General features: G+C 33.4%; 1 protein-coding gene across 2 annotated transcripts; it reads right to left on the bottom strand.

The window, feature by feature from the left end:
- Nucleotides 1–961: 961 nt before the first annotated feature.
- Nucleotides 962–20,195, bottom strand: MS3_00003216 (uncharacterized protein). 2 transcript variants are annotated; one of them, XM_051210950.1, is made up of 13 exons: nt 20,033–20,176; nt 19,799–19,997; nt 19,594–19,768; nt 19,381–19,554; nt 16,541–16,850; nt 14,557–14,630; nt 11,663–11,782; nt 10,060–10,681; nt 7,427–7,631; nt 5,620–5,914; nt 4,256–4,404; nt 1,956–2,157; nt 962–1,378 (listed from the first exon to the last, which is right to left on the bottom strand). In XM_051210950.1, exons 1-13 carry the CDS (start codon nt 20,151–20,153, stop codon nt 1,127–1,129), a joined length of 2,898 nt encoding a protein of 965 aa, XP_051070978.1. In that variant the 5' UTR covers nt 20,154–20,176; the 3' UTR covers nt 962–1,126. The 2 variants fall into 2 exon arrangements, with proteins under 2 accessions (XP_051070978.1, XP_051070977.1); XM_051210951.1 differs by having other exon boundaries at nt 19,594–19,997; nt 20,033–20,195.
- Nucleotides 20,196–23,301: the final 3,106 nt, after the last annotated feature.

The raw sequence follows: 23,301 nt of genomic DNA, 5'->3' as shown, positions 1-23,301 counted from the left end.
TCACAACCTCATCAACTGATTTACCATCATTCCCTAATAGCCTGAGTCCAACCTCACTATTACTTACTCGGTGATCCCAGAAGATGCAAGCAATATTTCTAAGAAATCTGTGATCAAATACTAGTAGCTTACGAGTATCTTCTCTTAATGGCCAGGTTTCGCAGCCGTAAATTAAAACAGAACGAACTGCTGTGCAGTATACCCTCCCTTTAATTGATAGACGGATATTTTGCCTTCGCCATAGGTGACGTAAGTTGGCAAAAGTCAAACAAGCCTTTTGAGAGAGATTTCGTCTGACACAGGAATTTTTCTCCGCGCAGATCTGTTAGCGGTTCACTGACAATTTTGATTACATTCAAAACGTAATAAAAGTTTGCATCTATGCATGGATACATTGTTTTAATTGTTTTAGAAACTCAACACGTTTTCCTTTCAATTCATTCAGAAATCATTTTTCCTGACATTTAGTTTTCCACAAAAGAGGACAGATTAGGTAAACCTTAGATAATCATTACTTTAAACTATTTGCTTTTGAAGTGTATACGCAAAATGTGTATACGTTTTAAACCATATTATAACATACAGATTAGTGAGTTAAACTATCACCATTTAAGTGGTGGTTTATTATCATCGTTTAAATCTTCAAATTAGAATTAAGTCATGAGTAGGAACTAAGAACCTATAATAAACTTATCCGCTCAAACTGTCTTGTTCTAGACGTGCGAATAAATAATTTCTACTTCACTCAAATTTTCTTGTTGGCTGTACTTCGCTGTGCTGATTTCACACTTGGTAGGCTAAACCTACATTCTAATGTATTGTCTCACGAACAAATTCCTATTCATATGTGCTGTCCAAAAAGTCATTGATATTGATATGAGTTTTCCTAACTGTTAAGACCAACCGAAACCTCACGAAAAATTTTTATTTCCGGTATGTTCTCATGAACAATTTACTGTGTTTCGCCTATCCTCGTGTCACATAACAAACAATTATTTTTCGTTTGCACTACAGATAAAGTTATTTAATAGGATAGAATTTTCGCGTCACCAATTTAAATTTTGGTTTTAGCTAATCAAACATAGATTGTACTATAATGTTAACAGTTTCTCATGATTATTTATGACTATGGCATACGCGGATCCATACCAGCTCTTGTGTAAATATCATCAATAAAAGCTTGATAATTGACGTTGTTTGCTAGACCCATTTGATGACAATATTTGCAATATAATGCAATCCATTCTCTTTCTGTTAATGACTCCCCAAGTCCAAGTGTCGTTAGAACACGACGAAACTGACTTTGATTAACCGTTAATCGATGAGTTTCGTCAAAATCACTGAACATTGTTAACAGTAGTATTCTACGTTGTTTAACCTAAAAGTAAGTATGAACAAGGTAAAAAACAAAAATGTAAACATTCCAATCGGTTTGAAATACTGTCGGTGACCTGCTCAAACTTTTAAGCCGCTTATATTTCAACTACATAAATATTATATTACCTGGTTCGGATTTCTTTATGTGAATGTTAACTCTGTGTCTACTCATGTATACATCATAAAATGATTACAAATTATTTGCAGTACTAAATGCTGAAAAACTCAAACAGAGATCCTGAAATTCTTGACACATTATCCTTTGACGAAGTCAAAGACAAATATATTGGAAGGTCCTTGACCTTACAAATGATGGATGGAAAAATAGTTGTAGCAGCTAAACCTGTAGACAAGTATAATTAATAATAAATGTTAAAACGGCTTTTTTGTGTTTTAAATAATTGTAATTTAAACGCATGTTACAGAGATATTTGTGGTAATATTAAACAATTAGTGCTGAGAATTCTTTACTGTGCCAATATTTATGGTATTAAATACAGTGATTAGCATTATTCAGTATCAGTGAAACAACATGATATAATCCATCAAAAGTTATCTTTACTGTTTTAATAACTTACTTTAGCTGCTATCTTAAATAAAGCCTCGTCAGCAGATTTAGCTAATTCAGCTGTCAAGTGGTTCTGGGCAACTGATGAATCAGGTTTATACGTACCAGGTTCAATTAATGGATCTTTCTCTAAGTTTGGTGTTTGAAATACAGTCTCAACATCATTAACAAATGCCCGCCATTCTACTGTATCAGGCATTGAACCTTTATATCTGCAAAAATAAATAAAATACGATGCTCGTAAATCACATATTATATTATGGCTGCTACAAGAAAAACTTCCAATAGTACTATCACTCTCTTAAACATGGCATGTGTAGCATTAGATAACCGTGGTTGGGAATTTCATATTACTACTAACCGAGACACTAATAAATCCATTGCACTTGAATAAGAAATAACTGATGTATTTGTTATTCTACTGGTTACACACTTAGTAGATGGTTTTTTTTTACCTAATTACTAACTAAAAATACAAATTATTCTGTCTGATTATGAATGAAACTTTAAACAAACCTTCTTTTAAAACAGTTGAATGTAGCAACTAATGTTTGAATGTTTCTGTTTAATTTATCATTCTACACATTAAACTGTAGTTTACTAATCGAAATAGCATTTTATAATTCAAATGATACCATTCCTAAGATATTTTAAAAATATCTAATATACACCACCAAATTGAATAGTAAATGATAATAATGAGTTATGTTTTTACGAAATTAACCATGCTTTTCTTTTATCTATCTCAATACTTAGTGAAAATATATCAGTAAAATTAAATCAACCTACAGAAAAAGTGTTATATTGCGGCTTCTTTATAATCACCGATTTTGGATTTTTGTTCAAAATATCTCATATAACTTCAAGTTAATCAAGTATATGGTAATATACAAATCAATTGGATTATAGTAATTAATCGTATAGGTGCTAGTTATTCTGGAATATTATAGATTTGATTAGTGTGTTGTTTCACCTCACTATAAATCATAATAACTTAAACAACACCACTTTTTGTCGTGTTCTTAGACTTCGAGTATAAGTTTTGATTGCTTCTAAGGACCTAATTCTTGTTTAATATGCGTAACCTAAGAATCGATATTCGGAATGCTTTGAATATAATCTTTTAAAAAAAATTATGTAACATCATTTAATTGATCTTTTAATATGTTGTAGCTGAAATTGGTAATGTGCGTTGTTTATTCTTTCCATTGAATACTTTGAATTGTCTTAAATATGAGTTCATTTATTAACCCGTTATACGTATAGAGTAGTTATCAAGTTAATATTATCCCGGTCATTAAATAATGCTATTAGATATAGACAACTCGTTATTTATGTGCATTTATTTGCGTAATTTTTACTATTATCATAAATGCCTTCCTAATTTCTAGAGATAAATTGAGTGCTTATAATATTCAAGTTAATAGATAATACCGAGATATTTATTACTAAAGCTTAAAACATCTACTTAGATTATGTATGATATTTATACCAAGTGCATATTGTTATGTCCAACAACAAGTCGTTTTTACTTCATCAACAAGCGGCTATCTATGAGGTGTGAATAAAATGAAATAACTCACTACCCAGCAACCGATTAAAGGATTTGTGGCCGCATTTCTGCATACTTCACAATGACCTGGTACATTCTCAAATGTCTAGTCATCGTTAAATATAACGACGGGTTACTTCTTAAAATAAAAGCAAAAATGTAGGCATTATTAGCTAAAACCATGTTTCACAGAACAAACGGTCCTGAAACGAAACCACTTTGTCGTTCTCTACTTTAGATTTTGCTTTTCTATTTAGTATAATAACATTTAAAATGGATCCTAAAGCTCTTTATATTGTAAAAGTACTCATTTCAGTAGAATCACTGATGATATAGGTTATAAGAACGTGGTTTCGCAAACTAGTTGCCACAATAAATCCCTTATATAAAAACTCTACTGAGATATCTGATGCTACTTAATATCAAAGTGTGAATTCCTATATCAAACTTTGCGCTACACTTGTAATGTAAAGATGTATTCGAACTCATGACCTTATGAGTCAATGTCGACCATTTAAGGCGACCGACCCAGTACCTTAGCAACCAAATAATGACACTCATTTATGTAGATAAAATTCTCACTGCAATCGTGAATACATACGCACGTACTACATAATGTAAGGAAATAGGTTCTATATGCAATTTGATTTATACAAAGTGAATTATTTAAATGCAAAACACCATTAGACTATATAATCTTTTCATTCTTTCTTTTGGTCTCATCTGTTATTTGTCGAGAAGAAACCAAATGAAAGTACCTGTCTTCAAGAATATTTAAACTTTTCTCATTAATTTTTAGGTTGAGAACCCCTAGACATCGGCGAAACGTTATTCTTTGTAAGTATCCATGATTGAGTTTATCGTGATCGCGAAACCAATCAGATAATCTCAGACTTCTGCGGTATACCTACAGCAAGATTTAACAGCATGACGAATTAGTTATAAGTAAAGATACAAACGTACTGATTGTAGATATAACAAAATACATAGCTGAGGTGTTACACCACTGATAATATTTTTACTGCCACATATATTTCGACAACAGTATGTTTAACTATCTTATCGAAGTATTTTTCAAGTCGTCTTATGAGAATGAAACGAAGTGATTTAAAGGAATAACGGTAATGAACAAGAGAAAGTGAAAGAACGGGAGGTGTACATGTGCGAAACGACTATAGAATAAGCTTAATATTTCTTAAAATAGTTTAACCCCATATTTCTGTACACTACAGTATCGGCTAGGTTTTCCTTGATAAAACCACTCTGCAACACCATGATGCTTATTTGTAATTTGACTAATCCCTTTTATCATAGACTATTTATTATGTGATGGATAATCTTTCCATACAATGTAGTTACAGTTCATTTTGCTAAATTAAATTCTAAGAGCCAATTTGAGATTACTTATATGTTGGCATTCATATTTATTTGAGTTTATTTTCTGCTAATTGCATCAATCCAATGATATGAGTTAAATGCCACTGAGTTTATAAACCTTATCTGTAAAGCCTTAGACACAAATTCATCTGACACAAAAACCATAAGGTTTAAGATATTGTATTATTTTTTGAAAGATGTGTTTCTGCTTGGGTGACCGAACTGAAACATTTGGCAATTTAGAGAAACATCACCCGAATTCTCGATCACCATGCTAGCTAGGCATTAGAATAGATTAAAAATTAAGTCCTCATTGTAGATAATGAATGCAATAGATACATATATCATTCATTTCTTTCAGATCCTACAGTTTCTCTGTACAAAGATTTTACGGATTAGGTTTCTTCATTTCTTGTGGGAATATATCGCTGTCCATCTATCCGGTATTTAAACTGAATTACCTGATCTCAGTTTGATAATTTTATCGGATGCACCTCTACTAGATGACGGTGATGAACTAAAAATCCCTGGAAGAAGCTTTATAATGGTAAGATGTATGAATTTATTTAGCGATGATAAACACTGTTCCTGACAAACTTTTAACAAATCAGAGCACCAAGGCAAATATACGGACAGGTTTAGGTAAAAACAATGGAAATTGATATGATATATTGCACAAACCTAATTTCCGAATATCTCATTAAGTCGTTTATGCACTAAAATTTATCTAAAACTGGAAATATACCTCTGCTTTCAGTGTATCCATAATACCTTCAGCATCTCCCATTACCGGTTCCATTTCCGTTTTTTCTTTACTCAGCTTATTTATTCTCTGAGATGTAGCTAAACGTTCTGGATATTTATATTCGTTTTCTTCTAATTTCATCGGACAGAGGTGATTTAGAAAGTCCAAATAATTAAACCCATCATCATTGGCATAACGTGATATGATAGCATCAATTTCTGCCGGCGACAAACAAAAACTATACATACTTATTAGTTGACGGAAATTATTTGTTGTCACTATTCCACGATGTAAACTGGGTTAAATATGAAAACAAATCACAATACACAGAAGTGAACAACAGAATTTACATAGTATAACTGGATTCAAATTGATGAAAAATGATGTAAATACTTCGGAATGTTGCAGACAAGAGATTCGATTGACTACCAGCAACAAAAAACTTCAAAATCAGATTAATTGCAATAATAAGGATATCCTTTCATTAGAGCATGAGAAAAAGGGCTAGTTTAAAAGGCCGAACATCAAACAGGTCGGTATTAATGAAGGCAAGCATTGAATGGGAAAACAAATTTTTGGGGTTTACTGTCTATTCACTAACTATTGAATATCATTTTGATATGATGTTTTACAACCCACTTGTTTTATGCAATTGACCCATATCCGCCTGTCAATAAGAATCGTTTGACGGTAGGATATTCAAATTATTGTTGAATACTTTTTGAAACAAATCAAACATGGCGAAGGTGTGTGATTTGGAGATTTTGTTAGATAAAACTTTATCTGTCTTACCAATATACATGCTACTCTAGGAACGGGTAAATGAAACTGGATTATTCACAAATTAAGGAAGCATTTAACTTGGGAAATGTGAAGATAAACTTATCAAGCTCATCTCGATCAGAAATATGGTAAAATCGTTGATCACCTGATTTGTGACATAAATTTAGGTGAATATAAATATAATTATTTTTATGTTATAGTCATAATTAATGAAAAACCGCTTCATAATAAATAGAATTTCAAATTATGATTTACGGACTTCGTGTTTCTACTTGGATATACCGAAGGACTTTAAATATTACTGCAAATAGTGACAATAAACAAATGGCAGTCGAGATAATGCTATTCGCTGATAAGTGAGATTAAAAATACCTCATACTGTAATCACTATACGTAAATTTCTAGCGTGAAAACTGTATTCTGAACTAATAAACTAACGAATACCTTAGTGTTATGAAAAAAATAGAGACCAAATAGAAAGTTACTTAACAATAAGTCAACAAGAAACCAAAACACTTCCATAAATAACATTTTCAAATCACGTTATTCACTACATGACTTGGAAATATAATCATTTGTTCATGATATTTTTTGCCTAAATAGAATTATCCACTGTTTACTGTTGGCAGTAAAATCTTATTTATCAGGGTAATAAGAAATCTACAAAGTTGATTTCTATATTACTGATTTAATCAGCACTAATAAATTTACTGAGATTTATAGCATGAACATCAACCCTTCTCACAAGATTAACTTTTAAGGTTGTGATTTCTTTGATTTAACCCCTTTTCCCACGTCAATAAATGTAATATGCTGTTTCAGAAACGAATGATAAAGAGACTTTTTAACAAACAATATCTAATTAATTAGCTTACAGACAGCTCTCCTCTGGAAGCATATTGATACATCAAAAACAAAGCACACAATAGTTTATACTGAATCAAAGTGGTTACAGTGAATAATATCTTGGAGCAGGATAACAGTTATAAATAACGTATATACAACGAAGCGACAAAACACTTACAAATCAAAAGCCGCAAAATTTGGAGTTAAATCTAACCGACGTTCATTTACTTTTTGTCTTAAAATTCCCATACCATTTTCATAATTCTGTTTCATTTCTTCAGTTACTGATAACCAATCTGCTGTACCTGGTTTCGGTTGGATAAATGTTTCTTGTGGTAGCACACGAGTGAGTGGTTGTTTTTCCAACCCCGGTAGAGTAAACACTGACCGTATGAAAAGTGATGAAAAAAAACAATTAAAATATCCATGATATGTAATTTGGTTAGTAGATTCTTTACAAATATACCATTCTAAAAGTTGAGCTGCTCCGTTAGAATGCCTCCAGGGAAAAGTAGTTTTCATTTAGAATTACAAAATTATGTGATCACTAAAACTAATAAGCACTGAATCCACCAGAAGAGCGCAAACATTTGTTTGGAATGAGTCGAGCAGCATAGTTTAGAAACAGAAATGTCAGTAAACTGAGGAACCTATTTCTTAAGGACTGACTTTTATGTGGTATTTGTATGAACTAATCATTCCTTTGTACTTGATGACTGTCTGGTTTCGAATTCCAAATACGATACATTCGTTCGTGCTGACCTAGTTCTCGTTGTCTAGATTGCGTTATTTCTGGAATACCTAGTTTGTATAATAATTCAAATAACTCTGTCACATTTTAGTAGGGAGAAATTGACTTTACGTGAACTAAGAAGATGCAGTATCAACAGTAATCAGTTTATTATTGGTCTTAATTCGGCAGGAATACTTGGGCTACCAGAAACTAAGGCTTCTAGTAATCAAATTTGACTACATAATTCTTACTTGGAGGAGCATATGGAGTTTTGTACTGTAAACAGTAACTTTTTCTGCTGTATCTAAAAGTCGTTAGTTTGTTAACTTAACCCACGAAATGGGTAGTATTGGGAACACCACGAAAAGTTTTTGATACATATAGTCTGTGAATGGTAGGGGATTCCAGGTGGAATATTTCGTCTCATTAAGGACTCGTCACCTAAAAGTACCTGAATCCCAGTGTTGTTAACATTGGGCTCGAATCAAGTGATTTTTTATTCAAACACCTAATGAGTTATCTATAATAATGTTCCTATTTTTATATTTATCTGACTTCTGTACATGAAACGTTTGTATGAGAAACACAGCTGAGCAATGAGCAAGATGTATTTTCTTTCAAGAAATGAATTATGAGTTTTGTATGACGCATATAAATCAAAGTGATTTATATAAGAAAATCATAATTAAGTTGCTCTGGAGAAAATAAGGATTAAATGCAACAAAATCACAGTGATAAAGTTTTAGGCCTCTAACCGGCCACCAGTAACAATTAACAACCATAATTTTTCTCACTTGACAATCATTGCCAAGTTCATATACTGCTAATGCTTTGTACTTGGACACCAAATTGGATGAAGCTTAATGAAAATACAAAGAATTTATTTGATCCAGGAAATAAATCTAAATTTTGTATGAAAATATTATTTTTTAGGTGATTTACTTACAGTCAGATTTGTGTGAATTGAACTGAGCATTATCTAATATCAGTTAATCAGTAACTTACTATTTGATCACGTTTTCAATATCCTACAATGAAACACATATAACCAACAGATATAACTAAATGACTAAGTTACATGGTTGCTCCTTTTAGTGCTCCGTTGATCAGACTCCAACTTAAAAGAACGAATGAACAGTACATGAATATAAATCTTCCATTTAACTATGTATGTTACACCTAGGCTTACCCGTTTGTGTGACGGCGGTAATAAGAAGCCAAATACGGATGGAGTTGGATGAATTTTTTTTCAGGTACTCGTTTACCTAAACAGACATCACAAGTGAGAACTGAGAAAATAAAGTGAAACGGAGAAGCTGACCGGAAAAGGCAAGTGTGCTAACTTCGTTTGACAGAATTCGACTCAATATTTATGGCCAGGCAAAAATAGGCTAAGGACGTTTGATGAATAGGGTAAGTGATGCACACATATACGCTCATATAAAAATGGTCAAGCTTAACGAGTAACTAATTGATAAGGTCAAAATTTGACTCAGGAAAAATAAATAAATTGGTTTGCCGGAAAACAGAATAACTCATGTGAGCTTGAATTAGTACTAAACACTACATTTTCAAGATGTGATTACGTGTTACAGACGATCAATTTTAGATATCAATCGCACTTAAATCGTTTAAGTCATTGGTCACCTTATTTATCACAGACAGTTATCCTATTGGACTTTTAGTGGAACCACGATCCTCATTAAGAATGAATTGCGTAGATAACTTGTGAATCTTAATATTGCTATTGTTTAGAGAATGATTTTATCCACATAATGTTGTAAAACAACTGGTGAACAAGTACATGTCATGAGTGGTTTGTATACATTTAACTATTGTAGAAAAGTGAATAGTTCGCTATGTTCTTGTCTCCTAATGTATAGATCTGTTATGAAAGAGTTAAAATCAAATTAGTATTTATTGTATATAATATTCATGAATCTTCGCCTATCATCAACATGTCGTTAGTAGACCAATATTAAACATAATACGCGAAATTCACATTCCATATAGCAAGAATAAAAAGATTATGAATAAGTAATCAAATTAAATACATAAATCTGAAGACTTAAATTTACCTGTTTCTACATCATTAACAAATTTTATCCAGTTCACCATGTTGGTATCAATTGAAGACACGTATCTGTCTGCCAAGATGTTTACTTGTGCCGGTGTAAGATCGTGCAGGTGTAAACGCGTTAGCCCTGCGGCGGTTAAACAACGTTCAAACTGAGATCGTGTAACATAACCACTACGTAAACGATCGAAATCATGAAACCCAGGTTTTAATGGTATACGGTTAACTAGAACCAAATGTCGGATACGGTTTAATAAAACCTCAACAGGCCATTGATCCCCAGCTGATATAATTACTGGCATTACTGTTGAGTGCCAATTTCGGTGAACTACACTTTTACCACAGCGTGTATCACCTATTTCAGGTGTGCGTTTTGTTATAACCTTGTTTGATACTTCAAAATTCACATCTTCTGGATTATCCTCATCGAATTTGACAGGGGCCGCAGCGGTAAACCAGTCATCTACCTTTTCGCAGAATGCTCCATAATTAATACAACCATTTGTAGGATTGGTGAATTTTCTACATAAACGACGACAATCTTCTTTACTCAGATTCAAACCAAGAAAGTATAATACTCTTTCAAATTGTGTATTAGTAATACTTCTAGAAAAACATGATCCCTAGAAAAATAGTTTCACGAAAAAGATTTTTTATTGGAAAACTTGACAATGTTTATACTAGTTACTTCAAGTTGAAATTGATGGTTAAATATCTGAACGGAGTAAGGGTTTATTTGATTGAACTATATTAATAGTCAACTATACAGTTTGTTTAGTATAAAAGACTCGTTTTATCAGCCAAAATAGGAACATGCACTTAAAATCAAGGGAAAGGCCTTTGATTTTCGCAAGAATCACGGAAAGTGATCACGGATGCAAATAGAAATTTTCTTTAGATGAAAAATTCTTAGGTTTTATATTTGACTGATTCACCAATAGACTTTCCTTAATGACTCATATTTGTGGAAGATATCTTGACACTATCATTGAAGTAAAGAGTGCATATTAGCTTAATATTTCTTTAGTCTAAGATCAAGACAACCCTCATATTATCCAGAATCCCAGAAGAATACTGAAGAGTAATAAATATAACTAGGAGAAATGTAGAGATATGATCATATAGTAAAGTGATATAATTAATTACGAATATAGAAATAGCCAGTTCATTTATCAATCAAAACGTGTTTTGATTAGTAAAAGATTACTACACTTCTTAAAGCGACATGAAGCATGACAAAATTGATTTAAATAAACCAAATAGAAGTGTAATATACTTCATGAATAATTTCAAGCAATTGGACTATGAGGTTAAAATACATTTATAATCTTTGAAATTCGATAGTGATGCGATTATGAATTCAGATTATTTATCTCGATTAAAATAATGAGAACTTGGATAAACTCAATAAAACGCAAGGATTCTGTTTTACATCCCGAGACAATATCAACAGTAAGGTCAGCTAAATATTTCTTGAATGGTATAAAGTAACCCTGTTTAATCGGTTATTAAATCAGTATCCGTCTGTAGCAGGTCATCTTTGTAGTAAAAATTTGTAAGAATTAATGGGTGAAGGTCTTTACAGTAATGAAAAACTGGCTTACCATATCATAGTCCTGAAAATATGGATATGTTAATATTCTTTTTTCACGAACTTGACGTCCGATTTCTTCGATTAGTTTAGATACACGATCTTCATCTTCTTGGCTTAATACGCATAGATGCTGTTGAAATATTGCCAAAAGGGTTATATAATTTGTAACAATCCCAACTTTGCAAGTTCTATAGAACATGCTAAATATTTCCCGTTTAAGTTTGCAAAAGTCAAATCAAATTTCCACTAGGACTCAACAAAATATGACATTTTCGATTAGATAAAGAAATATATAATTTCAAATGACTAAACAGATTCCTTAAGTAATTGAATTCAGATTGGATCTTGCAAACAAATCTCATAATGTAAAAAGAGCCTAAGACAATGTTATCTTTAGGTTCGGTAGAATAGATAACGGCGATACAACTGAATAGTATAAATAACTGATCAAAATATGTGTAATTCTCAGTGTGTATCCCCAGCATAAAGTTTTATATTCAGTGTACTTCATTTTCAGTTGTTTTTATAAGTGAATATCATAACGTTATTACCTTACTTATCCCAAAATCCGGACAAATGTTACAATGTTAAGTATTTTGTTACCTCTTTTTGTTTCTTATGTCATTTCGAACTAAACTTCATTGATTACAGTATGTAAAACGTTTTATAATAATATTACTAATGTAAATTTAGGCCGTTTGCAGCTGATGAAAAGCCTTGAAATATGATGAATTCATGTTATTCCGAAAATCCTGTTCTCGATTGATTTAATTTTATCAATAAATCAGGATATATAAAAGCTGAAATTACAATTCATTGTTGATGTTCACTTTTCACCAATCAAGTTGCTCTATTAAGTATTCTTCACAAAATTGTATTGAAAACTGAGTGATTAATTACTAATCACTTCTTTAAGTAAACACAGTCTGTAAGATGGTGTCTGTGGTCAGAAAACATATTTGACACACTTGAACTCAAGTCACATTACCTTAGGTTGAATATCCTACCTGGAGCATTAGCAGTGAAACTGTCCTAGCTAAAAGTTGTTTCCTGGTTGAATAAAGGAACGTCTTTCTTATCATGGTTATGCATTATACTGTAAACGTTAGTGACGTTATAACCAAGGTAAACCACTTCTCGACTACTTAATTACCATCTATTTATAGTTAACTAAGTACTTTATACGCTAAATAGTTATCACTTGTGCCATTTTATTTTGAGCATTTATGTAAGATAAACAATTATCTCACTGATAAGTAATCAGTAGTTTAGTCAACCATTTTTTCTTTGCGTTCAGTCAGTCAGTCAGCTACAACGCAGAACCAGGGAGCCATACCGCATCAGCACAACAAGATGAACACCGGATTCATAGCAGTGGTTAGGTCAAAGGTGGTAATATATAAGAGAAAGATTGCATATAGAGATATAGTACAAGAAGAAAGAATTGGTTCGTAGAAAGAAAGATATGAAGCGATTTTAATCTCTTAGTTTAAGGGAAGACAAAGAGTGTATACACCGACGCCATTGTGATCGATTCTGAGCCATGTCACCAAGAGTCTCCAACCATTGGTTACGATAGTCACATGGACACAAACCAAGTAGTCCGCATCTACCAACACGACTCAGACTAGAAGATGGTGACTTCAAGCACTGATGCCACGTTTTGGTTTGGCCGCCCCTAACTTTCTTCCAACCATCCCCAACACCGGTTAGCATTGCACGTGGTGGTAATCGGTGTTCAGACACACTCAACACGTAGCCCAACCATCTCATTCGATGAAGACTCACAATCTCATCAACTGATTTACTATCATTTCCTAATACCCTGCGTCTAACCTCACTATTACTTACCCGGTGATCCCAGCAGATCTACTGATGGAAATAACTTTCTCGTCGACTGAATTCTCGGGTATTGATCTCCTTCCAGGAGGTCTACTTATCGACTTAGAATACACACATGATATAGTCCTGTTTGGTGAAGACGCTGACAAAATGCAGAGTCTTCTGGTAGCACTGAGCAACAATGCCAGAATGTTTGGAATGCGCTTCTCTCCCTCGAAATGCAAGTTGTTGCTTCAGGACTGGTCTGCGTTAACACCTGAACTAAGGATAGGGAGTGAAGTAGTCGAACGCGTTGACAACTTCACTTATTTCGGAAGTCTGATCAGCCCTAATGGGTTGGTGTCTGACGAAATCTCAGCACGGATTCGAGAAGCTCGTTTGGCTTTTGTCAACTTACGTCATCTGTGGCGAAGGCGAGATATCAGTCTATCAATTGAGGGACGAGTATACTGCGTGGCAGTCCGTTCTGTTTTAATTTACGGCAGCGAAACATAGCCATTAAGAGTAGAAGACACTCGTAAGCTACTAGTATTTGACCACAGATGCCAGTATAGCTCGGTTGCTTCATCACGATAGGCAAGCCCGACCACCACGTCAAGGTAGCAACAACGGTCGGGTTTCTTTGCGTTGATTGGTATTGGTTAGAAAACAGTCACTATTCAAACCTGATTGACAGTATAGTCTGCTCTGAGTTTTTATATTACAGGCTACTTTTTCACACATAATTATCCTTAAAAAAGTGTTGGAGGGCACATTTCATCCTAGCCTAAGGCCAACAACTACGTGTATAGGCTTCCTGAAGGACTTTAGATATTTTATAGGATAATTGCCCTGGTGAATAATATAGACCTAATCAGTAGATATATTAACAATACTCAGTTAACGAAGCACAATCAGGAAACATTGGGTGACTACAAAATCTACTTTTACTCTATTTAAGACAAATTTACACTAGTTGTGTGCAGATTTAACACTATAGGTTCACTGACAATTTAAGACAATCCAAATTCTAAGGTATCTAATTTTACCCGAAATTTCAGACAATATCGCCATTCTGCTCACCTGTGAAAGTGCACCTCTAGCTGGAATAGTAATTGGTTTTAACGGATCCTTCTCCAAATACAGCGTCTGAAAAGCTGTGAAAAACAAAAGGGTAGATGAAATAACTAGTTACTTAAAAAAAACAACTTAAAGACGGATTTTAATGTGAAACAATATAAGCGATTTCATAGGTAAGTTCCGTAAATTATAGGAAAACTGATACTCATAATTATAAGAATTAACAGTAAATTTCGAGTTTCTATAGTTTCACAAAGACAGAAATTCCTATTTTAAAAGCAGCTGAATTGTTCAATTTAAGCACTTTGATTAACGAATTTATGAGTCGAATATTCTTACGAAATACCAATGAATATATGACTGTAAGTCATAAGAATAATGTGAATGATACCAAACAAAAGATGCAACACAATGACTGAATTAGAGAGGTCGAATTGAATATTATTTTAAATCTGATAACCAGTCGTTATTAAAATAATTATTAACACATAGGGAAGTATGATAGTAATCCATCTATGGAACCGTAGTAAAGAAAGATCAAGTCAAGGGAAAGTAACCTACTTACTGTAAAACCTATGGTGGTATTGTTCTATGAACAAGGTGGACTAATACGGAAAGCTAACAACCTCGATTAGGACATTCAGATGAAGAATTACTCAGTTAAAAGGTATGGGATATGTGTACGTCATTTTTTATAAAAGGATGATGATATTCGTATACTAAAGACTAATCGTGCTTAATATTCTCTTCGGTTTATACGTAACATCGCATGATTCGCAGCTTCATGAACAGAAATTGATCACCAAAATTCTTTATGAAACATATAATACTGTTGTGGATTGTTTAGATTGTACGAAAAAACGATATGGGAGATACAATTCACTAACTCTACAAAAGCCAGAAAGTTCATAAATCCTCAAGTACTTACTTGAGAAAGCCCCAATAACGTGGAAAGAATGTAGAACTCATCACATCAACTGTTATCCTTGTTAACCAACCTACGTATGTATTTAAAAGTTCTAAGCCGTCCTAGTCAGTTCATTGGTTGGTAATGTCAAAACATAAAAACCATTATTTACATGGATTCAAAAAGACGATCGAAGGAAAATCTCCCATCGCAAAAGAGAACATAGGATGAATTGTGTAGGGGAAATGAAAATAGTTTTACATCCTGATAAAAGTCTATAGATATCAAGATGCTCAATCATACGAGTTTTTCGTGAACCTCAGTGATCTTTACAATTTCCAACTACTTATAATATCTCAGTAGTAAAAGGTATAAAATAAAACTTTTTAAACCAATGTCCAGAACTTGAACATTCAAGGAAGTTATCGGTGGAAAGAAATCATCATTAGTCATGAATCAGTGTGTTGTTTGAATGAAATAATGTTTCCTTTGTACTTGTTGGATGCTTGATTTTGAATTCCAAATACAGTACATTCGTTCGTGCCTATATAGCACTTCTTGATCCAATTGCGTTATTTCCGGAATTCTTAGTTTATACTATAATTCAAATACTCCTAATTATCACAATCAGCCAAGTATAGTAGATAAATAAAATCATTTTTCTTCACCAGAATGAGATAGTAATCCGATGGTGGGATAACATGTTCGATTAATAGTCCTGGACTAGTAACATTGAGACAAATGTTGTCTCACGAAGATAGAATGTGGTTCGTACACTAAATTCTACGTTTCTTATTACATCATGCTTCAATCTAACATTGAATATTGTTACTTCAGGAAATTTTTCTTTTATCTCACTCAATAACGCTTTGATAAGTGAGATAGATTGGTTCGCTAACCGAAATTATAAATTATCAGGCATGTAAATATATCTTAAAACGGTTGTTCTTGTCCACTCCATAACTTTTCCACAGTAACAAAAGGTTTTTAACAATGTGTACATTGTTCTTTCTGTAAGTAAACTTTTTATAGACGCATTAAAATATCTTCACAAAAAACAATCATTCTTTACATACTTACGTGAGTCAATTTCTCTACAAAATTCGCGATAGTTAATGAACTGAGGGTTTGTTGTTGAACGGTAGTAGTTTGCAAGCATTTGAACCTCCTCGCGACTTAATTTAGCTTCCTTACCAACAGATGATAGGAGAGCACATGTGAACTGATGTTCCGTTACTTCATCATGTTTTAATTTATCATAATCCACAAAAAAGTCCATAACACGTATACCACGTTTCCGAATAGTACATTTTATGCGGTCAACAATCATATGTTGTGATGGAATTAATAAATTATCTTTCTGGGAGATATGATCAATATCTCTGTCTTTCTGCATAAGGATGAAAATTTAAATGCACAGTATGATACATAAAACAGTATTATTCAGCCACATATACATGATCCAAGTTCATTTCAAATTTAAAGTCATAATAATATGTTAGGATTCCACTAATATTATTAACAACAAACTTGATACAAAAAGTCATTCCTTAAAGTTATCATATTGAGTTGAGTATAGCCAAAGGAGAATATAACTAATAAATACTAGCAACAAATCATCAATTCGTAAATCAGATAAGTCTAAAACAAAGACAACGCTTGAGATTTTAAACCAGATATAAACAAGATACATTCTCTTCAGTAGGACAAATTTTGCATTAAAATTATGCACCGTTTTAGATACCTATTTCAGCTGTTATGAGTACCTTGACTGGTAAACATTTATCATCCTTCAAGTTATGAAACACCGAGTTCGTGAAACCATGTTACGTTTGAAACGAACTTTTACTGTCGTTCTGTTTTTAAACATTTGACGTAATATTTTCGAAATTATTTTTACAGATTTCTGTTCGCATCACAGCAAATGATGACTTAGTTGTTATTCATTCACAAAAGATGTATTAATTTCCAGAAGTCCATTTTTTGGTTTGCATAAGAGACAAACTTAAGTTAGTTACTCATAATCCCTATTTCGTTAAACTACAATACTATTACTGGGGCCAAGGGTGTGAGGTTTGTATTTAACAATTGCACTCAAACTTCTGATTCAATAGTTGTATGTATTTACACAGTATCCCATCATGGCTTTTGAAAAGTTATTATCAGTGTCAAATGTAGCATTTCGGCATTTTCTGTAGACTTTAACTTACCTAGATTCCATAATGCGCATTTGCGAACAACTGAAGCAGTATAAACCAGATGGATGGGCTTTAAGGTTGGAATTATTCATATTAATTAGGTAATACAACTATCAAAGTAAAACACTGATTATGAAGTTTTTACTCTAAAAGTTGTGTGCTAAAGAACACAAACTTGAGATTTCATAAGTATCAATACCAAGGTTGAAATTGATAGCTTCAAATAAATTCAACATAGGGTGGAAAGTTAATAATAAAAATGTTCTTTTGTTACACGCCAATGAGCAGAATAATTGTATTTCTAATCTGTAGACACAGTTTTGTGTAGAAGTGAACAAAACCGTATTTTTACTCTAAATAAAGCGTTTATTGGTGTGTTAGTTGTCTCGTTATTTAATTTAGTATATAATGCTTTTGTCGTACCTTGGCGGTAAAAAAAACCGCAGTATCAATTCAAAATCTTTCATTAGGACTGTTATTTACAGATAGACAGTTTTGTTTTAAGATATTTTTCAATAATATTCTTAGGAAACTTATTAGGATGTAAGATGTTTATTATAATTTAGTTTTATTTTAGTTCGTTTTCTTCTGAAGTAATGATATTGATCGCTTTTTTGTAAAGATTCAGCACTAGCAAACCTTTTGCATTGAATGGATATGCAGACTTAAAATCAATGTGTCGGTTTTCGATATATGACTAGCTTTAGACACAAAATTATGTATACAGGTTAGGTTGTGTTGATTTCGGTGCGTTCTTTGGTAAAGAGTCTTTCCGCGAGATCACAACACGTGCCAAGGAACACTTAAGGTACACAAAAAGACCTGGTATTCCTACAGAATTGGACATTTTACAGGTTAATCAGCGATAACAGCACATGATTTTTTCAATAGTCACCAAATCGATATTAAAAATACCAAAATAAATCAGAAAAGCCTTTACAGATATAGAGGCGAGTATCCGAAGCGTTTCATGTAATGCTAAATTCTTCTGCCCTCAATCGGAAAGGTCTGAATATTCATCCAACCTGGATTATTGATCCATACAAGAGTAGTGAATATGAACATGAGTGGTGACAACCGAATGTATCTGAACACGAGATTACAGAATATCTCACTAAAATCTGAGAACCATAAAGTAAATCTTCAATTTGCAAAATATCAATCCATTGTCTTAAGCTTGACTGTTTCCTTTGCAAATATCAACCCATCGTATCAGATTTCATTGTTTCTGCATTTTCATGCCAACTGCCTTCCGTTCTCGTTCTTTCCTTCTCGATCTTCTACTGAAATACATTCTATTCCTGACTATAGTTATTTATTACTTATGTGTACATTGGTGACGCACACCACACAACCATATCTGACCTTAGTTATTTTCCACACAATCTACACACACCTACTTGATTTTACAAATGCAGACATCTTCCATACCCACACTCTGACAAACAAATTAATACAGTAACAGGTCATACAAATTTACCTTGACCAAGAATCACTTGACATTGAAGTATTTAGGCCTATTGGAATTTGATTGTGCCGAAAATATTCTGCATCGGTTTATTTATACTATTTGGACTTGTGTCGACCTAATTCAGCTGTTTATTGGCTCCGAATAAATGGCTTACATTAGGCGACAAGACGTTATAAATACAATTTTAGTACTCATTGGCATGTAACATAAAATATAATTATTATAGGCTTAATATATTTACCAAGACTTACTACAAGTTTCGTGTTGTCTTCCAAAGCCTTTTCGTACGAGTCAATCGTTTTAAGGTCTTTTTCAAAAGCCAGATAATCTACAAAACCAGGATTAGTTAGTGATTTATAACGCTGAACGAGTGACATCATTTCTTCATCACTGATATCCTTCGGACCTGGAAACCCTCTGAAAAACTGCAAACATTTGTTAGAAAGTTATGAAAATTAACAGACTTGGCTTTCGGTCACTTCACCTAAGTTATGAACATCATACTGTTTATAACATTGGCGTATTATATAACCTTGGTTAGAGATAAATTGATTGATTCTGGAAAGCAGTGGTTTTATATACTCCAGTTTTTCATCATTGTACAGCTTATGCCGTGATTTTGTGCCTACGATCGGAGATCTAATCGGTTAAAGGTAATAAAAAAATTACTCGATTGTTTGGAGAACCTTGGATTCCGGTGTTACACTAAAATCATTTTCATTATATTTACCTTCTATTTCACGAACAAATTTCCTCCAGTTAATATATCGGTTCCCATCAATTCCGTATTTTTTAAAAATAAGTTTTTCCTGCGAAACGTCAAGTGGGACACCGATTAGATTTCTTAAGATTCTTAAGAACTGGTTTCCTGGAACTAATGGATTCATGTTTATACTATATTACCGGTGACATATCCAGATCTTAAGTTATCATAATCAAGAAAGTTTTCATCAAATCTGCATCGACGATCTTTTGCAATGTCTCGAATGTAGTTTTCAACATTTTGCACTGCATCCAAAGCCATATGAAAATCAAATGTATTCTGAGGCGTTACTAACACTAATTTGATAGGATCATTCAATAAAACAAATATGACAAACTTCACAATTTAGGATTACTGATAAAGTCGTTAACATTTCTATTCACCATTCTAACATTTTCTATATCGTGTACAGTTATCGTTTTTTTCAGTTTGGAACGATAAATGCAAATATACATTAACCAGTAACGAGTTGGACTAGTAGTGTGTTCTTCAAATTTTTCAGACCCAAATCGGTCTACACTCTTCAAGGAAGTCAGTTGGGACTGTAACTACTACTGATCCAAGAGTGAATTCCACAAAATCTTATTCTGAAAGTGGTTGTTTAACTACTGAGATTTCCTCATCTAACATGTAAGTTATATTTTCTTGTATTCTGTTTAGTCTCAGGGAGTATATGTCGTCTATTGAAAAGACAAGTGTGAAGAGTGGTATACTTTTTCACGATCAAAGAAACAATACCCAATATCATTATAGCTACTGCATATCAGTAAGTTTATCTTCTCTCGTGTCTTGTTGTTAACTTTTTGTTCCGGGCTATTAGACATCATAAAAAGTGAGTACTCCCAACATCCGACTGCAGAATTCTTAGTTAATTGGATAGTTGCTTATGAGTTCTTACGTACTGAGTATAAGTGAGTGCGCCGCTCATCTAGAGTACAAAAGACTTTCTGTTTAAATTTTTGTATGCTGATTTTAATACAATTGCTTCGTATTCATTGCTCTAGTGGCACTAATTCTAATTAGAGACCATGTGAATTATTAAGGTTATGGTTATCAGAAGATTGCGAAAATGGGATTAAAATATAACATTTCAGCACCTTATGACGGTTGCATTTAAGTTAACATATCGGAGTGATAAAGTAAGTGTTGTCGCCCAGAATGAGTCTCCAAAATAAGTAGTTTTGTAAGTCTTCGATATTTGATTCTGACCTTACTGGACACACCCTAGCTGAAGGCCCTAATTCATGCATTCACGTGCTACTCATCGCCTACAACCGTTAGCCAGCTTAAATTAAATGCTTCCCGAGATACCGATAGCCCTTCAAATGCATCTTCGAACCTCTTCACCCCTGACTTCTGATTTGACTGGGTTGGCATACTTCGATTATATAAGTGTCGCAGGTAAAGCCGTTTTCAAACTCCGAATACTTGTCGCATCGTTAAAGCAATAACACTGTGGCATTGAAGATCCCACTTGATCTTTGTTTGGTCGCTTCAAAACTTCACTGTTAGCCATTCATAACTAACATGTTGTGGAATGCAGAGTAGTACATTATGAGTTGGAATTTACTCTAATCGTGAAACCAGTTTTATTGAAGTTTGTCGTGCAATAATAATTTATGCATGTTCATTATCTAAGAACATAATACATGATTTGGTAGTTTAGTTACGTTTTTTAGTTAGATCAATTCGAACTGTTAATTTTACGAATTGGATACGTTCACTAAACCGATGACTAATTAATATCATGTTCTGCCCGTTCAAATTTAATTAATGACCGAATATTTTAAGTGACATATTTCATAGCACATTTTGGTTTTTTTATCAGTTGTGCTTCACCGTTGCAGTCAGGAGTTCATACATAGAAAACACTGATTTACAATCATGCGTTATTTGTTTTATCGCGCCATGTTGTCCTTGTTTCATTCAATGAACAGATAGTAGCGGTTCTAATTCTTAGCCATAACAATCATCCATACCACCAACATTCTTAAAAACAATTGTAACATCGTGGTTAACTATTCTTTGTTTCCTAAATAATTTTTTTATCACTACTGTTTTAAATATTGTTCACTTTCCCATATAACGGATGGGTTAGTGTATTTAAACGCTGACATTGCTATTCAACGACATCAGACTTTAGCCAATGAAACTCACGCGAGTTCTGTACTGCAAACGCCCTTATATTGTGAAGAATAAGATTTCTACGATCAGAAAGTGTCTATGCATCCACCATTTCTTAACCCTCATAGACGCTTGACTCTCTCTCTCTCTCTTTGTCCAAGTGGCAAAACTGGCATTAATGGGGTTCACAGACGAACTCCCGTTCTGACTCAAAAACAAACCTATAGATTCGAGAGTGGACTGTGATTCTAACGGGGGTACAACAAGAAACTATCCCAAGATGTGCACTAATCACCGATTCCACTACGGATCCCTTAAAATACCTTAGTTCATAAACTGTCGTCTACACAGACAACATCATATTATAGTGAACTTTTATAAATGGTAGGGATTCACTGCAGCTCTAAGGATATCTGCAACTACCCGAACAGTGAAGGAGTCACAGCAGTTTGTGAACCAGAGTGCTAAGATGTAAATTAGTATTCCTTCTTACTACAGAAAAGCAAGAGTTCCCCCTTACAGCAAAGGTGACCTGGTCATGGTGAATAGCATGATAAGAGGACCGGACTAATCCAGCAAAGCGCTTCCACCTTAAGCCCATGATTATGTTCCACGAAGAGACCTTCAAACAATCAGACGTCAAAGAGAGGAGACATGTGAGTTCTCGTATTTTTTGCTCCAAGTTTGTCCTACTTAAAATGCTTTCTCAATCAAAGTGACACTGTATTCTTCAGTAGATGGTTTCAACTAAAGGCTCGATAATCGTGTAAGCAACCATGGATTATCGTCTTCGAACAGGCGTAGCTACTTTTCACAAACATTAAATATTTTCACTGCGCGATCTGTGACCGAACAGTTCTGAGGAGGTGAAATAATAGTAGTCGTTTAGGTTAAAAACAGTATCCTTGTGACATACCACTTAAATCACATTTATGAAACACTTGGCTTCGTCTCACACTATCATTAACACTTCTGATATTTCAGAAAAAATCACGGTTGTACCCATTAAAAGCTCGTTAGCATTGTTATCTGTAAACACTGTCAAGAAACAGAAAATAATATGTTCAGGTTAACGTTTTTAACTGACCGTTTATTGATTTACTTAACTGCTTAGTTGCTTATCGTCATAAACAGCTCTGGGCTCCACTTGGATCCATTACTGACCACCAGCTACTCATTGCAATTCAATCTCAATAAAGTACATCAACCCATATACTGAACATTCGAACCCTACTAAGATTATTCATATTCTAACGCATGAAAACTTATTCCCCTGTTTAAAAAG

The sequence above is a fragment of the Schistosoma haematobium genome, chromosome ZW (genome assembly GCF_000699445.3).
Source record: "Schistosoma haematobium chromosome ZW, whole genome shotgun sequence".
In the NCBI taxonomy this organism is placed as follows: Eukaryota; Metazoa; Platyhelminthes; class Trematoda; order Strigeidida; family Schistosomatidae; genus Schistosoma; species Schistosoma haematobium.
The sequence above is the reverse complement of the archived record's forward strand: the minus strand, read 5'-3'. Positions and strand labels throughout refer to the sequence as shown.